Raw genomic sequence first — 4,887 nt, forward strand, 5'->3', positions numbered from 1 at the left:
CCATCACACTTACACAGAATAAAAACTCAATCAACGGTCCCGATTTCTCTCCAAAACCCAAAACGACCAAACAACACTGATTAAGCCAGAAGCAGTCGTGATCCAGTGCGACAGCGATGTTCCTGCGGGCAATCGGACGGCCATTGCTGGCCAGAGTGAAGCAAACGACGGGGATCGTTGGATTGGACGTGGTCCCGAATGCGAGAGCAGTTTTGATCAATCTATACACCAAAACCCTAAAAGAGATCAAAGAAGTGCCGGAAGATGAAGGATACCGTAAAGCAGTGGAGACTTTCACGAAACACAGACTTACAGTCTGTGAAGAAGAAGAAGAATGGGAGAAGATTGAAGAACGGATTGGATGTGGTCAGGTCGAAGAGCTTATCGAAGAAGCTCAGGATGAACTCAAGCTCATCGGAAAAATGATCGGTCCGTACATCTTCCAGATTTTATCATTATATATTTTGTCTTAATATTTTGTGTGAAAAATAGGGTGAAACACATTATTGGTCGAGTTTTGGTTCATATTTACCTTTATGATTTTGTTTCGATATCATAGTTTTTAAATCTGATCCATGACATGTTAGGAGTTATATGCTAACCCGTCAACTCGAGTTAATTTATTTTTTGTTTTATAAAAAATAAAAATAATGTCATTCTGATTATTTTTTTAAAATTAAGATATTTTGACCAGGTTTTCCTCTTGACCGAAATGCTATTCAACCCAAGTTTTTGATTGATTACAACAGGTAATTTCTATTCTTATTTTTGATAGAAATTTGATCTGGCCCTCCCAAGTCACGTCAGTTTTAAAACAGTGGTTGTTATTGTACTTTTAAACTATGTAGAAAACCTTAATTTCACCAAAATCTGAAGCTGTAAGGGTAAATATGACCAAACATTGTAGCAATAAGCGCAAATATGACCAAGAATTGTAAGTACAAGAGCGATAGTGATTAACCGAAATCATTGACCAAAAACATAAACCACATGGACCAATTGTGTATTTTACGTTTAAAAAATAAATATAGCTGTCTGAGCTTGTAGCAAGAGATTATTTAGGGTTAAATTTAATTTGTTTAGCTGATAAATGAGCTTGAAAAAGTATTGTAATTAGCTGAGTTGGAGCATCTTGATTTAGAATATTATCTTGTACAATAGAGGATTGAGTGTGCATTTTGGTCGTAATCATGTTGTGTTAACTAGCGTCGAGTTGAATATTGATTGATGGATTGTTTTTTCTGAGTTTCGTGTTTTTCCTATAATTGGAAGGATGCATTAAGAGAAATGGGATTTTAGTGTGAGATGAAATTTGATTCTATTGGGATTTTGTCAATGATGTTTTAGGAGATTGGAGTTGCTTGTTATTAATAGGTAAGTGTATTTTTAATGAAGCTTGGTAATTTGTGATCAACTAAACAAATTCATCACTCCGAACTAGTTGGTGTTGCTAATGGGTAATGTTACGAGCTTTGAGCAAAACTGGTTCCCACAGATATAGGCTTAAGCGTAAGCTGTCTAAATAAAGGCGTATTAGATACTGGGGCTTTGTGGGAGGCTTTTATGAGACTAAGTCGTGTTTTACCATTTAAAGCTTGCTCCTTTCTGCTCTGCCAGTCAACCAATTTCCGGGACTCATGGAGTGTGTATTGGAATGCTTGAGATTATAGTTGCTTAATCATTACTAATTTGTTAGTTTGATGCTTGTTGGCTAAGGTACTATTTCTGAAATGCGTGGAGTTTGGTTCAATGCTCCACACTTTTTGTAGTTTTAACTGTAGTGTCACAGTAAGTTTAATGTGAAATGAAACTTGATTCTGCAGGTATCTTGTCAATAATAATAAATTAAGAGAATAGGGTTGTGTGTTATTAACACGAAGTGCTTTTTCGTGAACATTGTTAATGTGTCACTCAAATTAGCCACGTTAAGTTCCTAACCAGTTGATAACTCTAATGGATATTTTCCTCAGTTTGTTCTGATTGCACATTTTTGTGAGCTTTTACGATTCGTTTTTCTACCACTTTAATGTAAATCATTCTAAGCCTACCGAGTTTACCAATTTGTATGCATGGAAGATTTTCTTGGAGTATCTTTCCGGCAAAAGAAAGCAAAAAAGAAAAAAGATAAAAAGAAGTATGCATATGGATTTTAAACTTTCATTTGCATTAGAATCCCTTTAACAACTGACATGATTTTGTTCCGTGAACAGAGTGGGATCCTTGGGGTGTTCCTGATGACCATGAATGTGAAATTATAGAGAATGATGCTCCCATTCCTAAGCATGTCCCAAGGCATATACCTGGTCCTCTCCCTGCAGAGTTTTACCAGACACTCGAGGCTGTGCTGACAAAACGTGTGGAACCAAAGGGTGCACCTGCTGTCACATCTGGGGAATCGCAGTCAAAGGCGTAACATGCCGCCGACAGTCATTTTGGGAAACACTGAACTTTAGTGTTGAATCTGTTTCTTTGCTGATAGTTTCTTGTTCGTGCTTGTTATCTTGTAATCCCTATTTTCCAGATTGAATAGGATTCGATTTATGAGACACGGGCTTGAACCAAAGGGTGTATTTTTTCCTTCTTGTTTTTGTTTTTATAACCCTCGCTCTTGCTTCATGGGGAAATAATACATCTAGTATCCGATTGATCAGAGTACGTGTGCTGGTGCGCTCATTAACCCTTTGTTTGAGGTCAGGAGGGCAAGTGCTCTCACGAGCTAAATTTAGTCTATGTAATAATTTCTCGTGTACGAGGCCATGTCGTACTATGTAGTTGTAATGATATACGGTTTGTGTGCTAGCTGGGATTTAAAAAGACAGTGCAATGGGACTGCTATGATATGAAATGTTTTTTATTTTTATGATAAAAAATATTTAAAAATATAATAATAGTCTAGTTTAAAGTGTTTTTTATATAAAAATATATTAAAATAATATATATTTTTAAAAAATTATTTTTAATATTAGCACGCAAAACAATTTAAAAATATATAATTTTTTTAAAAAAATCAAATTTTAAATAAACGTAATTTACACCATAAACATATCCGCTTTCTAGTAGGAACGTGTGATTTCGTGAAGGCATGGAGACAGGATGTAATTGTTAGTTATCATTAACTCCATTGTTATAAAACCTCCATGGTTTACTCATCGATATGGTTGTGTTTCAAATCGATTTATTTAAGTATGGTTGGAAATATAATCAATTTTCTTTTTTTTTTTACCATGCATGATCTCTTTTTGAATATGAATTTTTAGAATTAAAATAATCTGCATAACTCAAGTACTCTTTAAGTTTGTGTGTGTAGTGTTTGTTCATGGATATCAACTTTATGCTTCGAGATTGGTGTTATATATTTACCGGGAAAAAAAAATTAAAATAGATGAGAATGCTATTAATAATCTTTATTATGCAACCATGCAATTACATGTAAGAAAATAGATAAAAAAGATTATGCAAAACACTTGACTATAGATTAGATAATTTATTGATTGTTTTAATTATTTGATTTCTTTCCTTTGATTATGAAGTAATCAATGATATTTACTTTGATTTGATAATTAAAATAATTTTAATTATTTTAAAACATATAAGAAAATATATAAAATTCTTGATTACATCCTTTCGATTCAATAATTAAAATAACATGTTATGGTTTCATTTCCTTAATTTTTTTCTTTTATTAATTAGAAAATAATTAATAATATTTACTTTAATTATTTTCTTAACATATCAAAATTAATGTTATCTATATAAAAATTCAACTCGAAGACACACCCAAGAACGTCACGCAGCACCACGAAATGCCAAAGATACCAATACAGGATTGATGATATTTATCAGGTACTTAATATATATCCCCTCATCTTATGACATGCCAAAAGAGATTTCAATACATAGAACAACGAGCCCTAATGTCTTGTCCATATCTTGACAGAAAAAGGAACTGATCTTAAGCGAATTGAAGGTTTGATGGAAATGGTGTTTGATTTGCAGCTAGCTGAACATATTGCAGTAAATATTTAGAGAAAGAAGAGAGAACAACCAGGCTTGTACGCATGAATGTATCGTTAATTTATTGTCGAATGACACTCGGTGTTCCTTATTCATTTATTACAACAACTATTATTAGCAGACTGTTTGATTTTAGAATATTCATGGATTGCCCACGAGTGGTCGAGCTCCAAGAACTTCTTCACCAGGAGGAGGTAGGCCGCAGAGACAAAAGTAGTCCAAGCACTTGCAGTGAGGTCCCAATACCAGACAATCTTTTGAAGTTTGGCACTTCCTTTTTATAAGTGCTTCAGCTCCAAATTGTGTTCCTGGTTTTATCAAACAAAACCAAGATATAAAGAAACAAATGAGTTGAAGAAAGTGAACATCATCTCATATCATGCATATAATTCTCGCACGCACATTTATATGCTTCTCTTCAAATGAGTGTGAAGGTGCAAAGTTCCATGCCATGTTGTCCCCATTTTAAAAACATAATTTTGTCCCTAAAACTCTTTTCAGTGAAAAATTGTCGTTAAATCATAAAAAATGGCGGTGTTTAAGACAAATTTTTGTCAGGAAAAGGTATTTTTCTGACAAAGTTATGTCTTAGAAACATATTTTAGTGGCGAAAATAAGTTGGAAAAAGAAGCTTTGATGATGAAATTTCGTGGGGAAATATATGACCAAAGGCTAGCTTCGAAGATGGCCTTGCTGCTTCGTGATGAATTGTTATAGAATAAACTAGTTCCATGTTCCGCGCGATGTTGCGGGTCAATTATTTTTTGCATTTTAAAAATAGTTAAGATCTAAAAGTGTTAGGTTTTTTTGCAAAGTTATACCCAAGAGTTTCAGGTTTTGTTGCAACGCCTGACCCAAGAGTAATGTTTATAA

At 33.8% G+C, this 4,887-nt stretch overlaps 1 protein-coding gene across 1 annotated transcript; it reads left to right on the forward strand.

The window, feature by feature from the left end:
• On the forward strand, positions 1 to 2,799 carry LOC133670753 (probable NADH dehydrogenase [ubiquinone] 1 alpha subcomplex subunit 5, mitochondrial). Its single transcript, XM_062091348.1, has 2 exons — positions 1 to 429; positions 2,211 to 2,799. The coding sequence occupies exons 1-2, from the start codon at positions 117 to 119 to the stop codon at positions 2,411 to 2,413; spliced, it is 516 nt and encodes a 171-aa protein (XP_061947332.1). The 5' UTR covers positions 1 to 116; the 3' UTR covers positions 2,414 to 2,799.
• Positions 2,800 to 4,887: the final 2,088 nt, after the last annotated feature.

This window comes from Populus nigra, chromosome 13, assembly GCF_951802175.1.
Source record: "Populus nigra chromosome 13, ddPopNigr1.1, whole genome shotgun sequence".
In the NCBI taxonomy this organism is placed as follows: domain Eukaryota; kingdom Viridiplantae; phylum Streptophyta; class Magnoliopsida; order Malpighiales; family Salicaceae; genus Populus; species Populus nigra.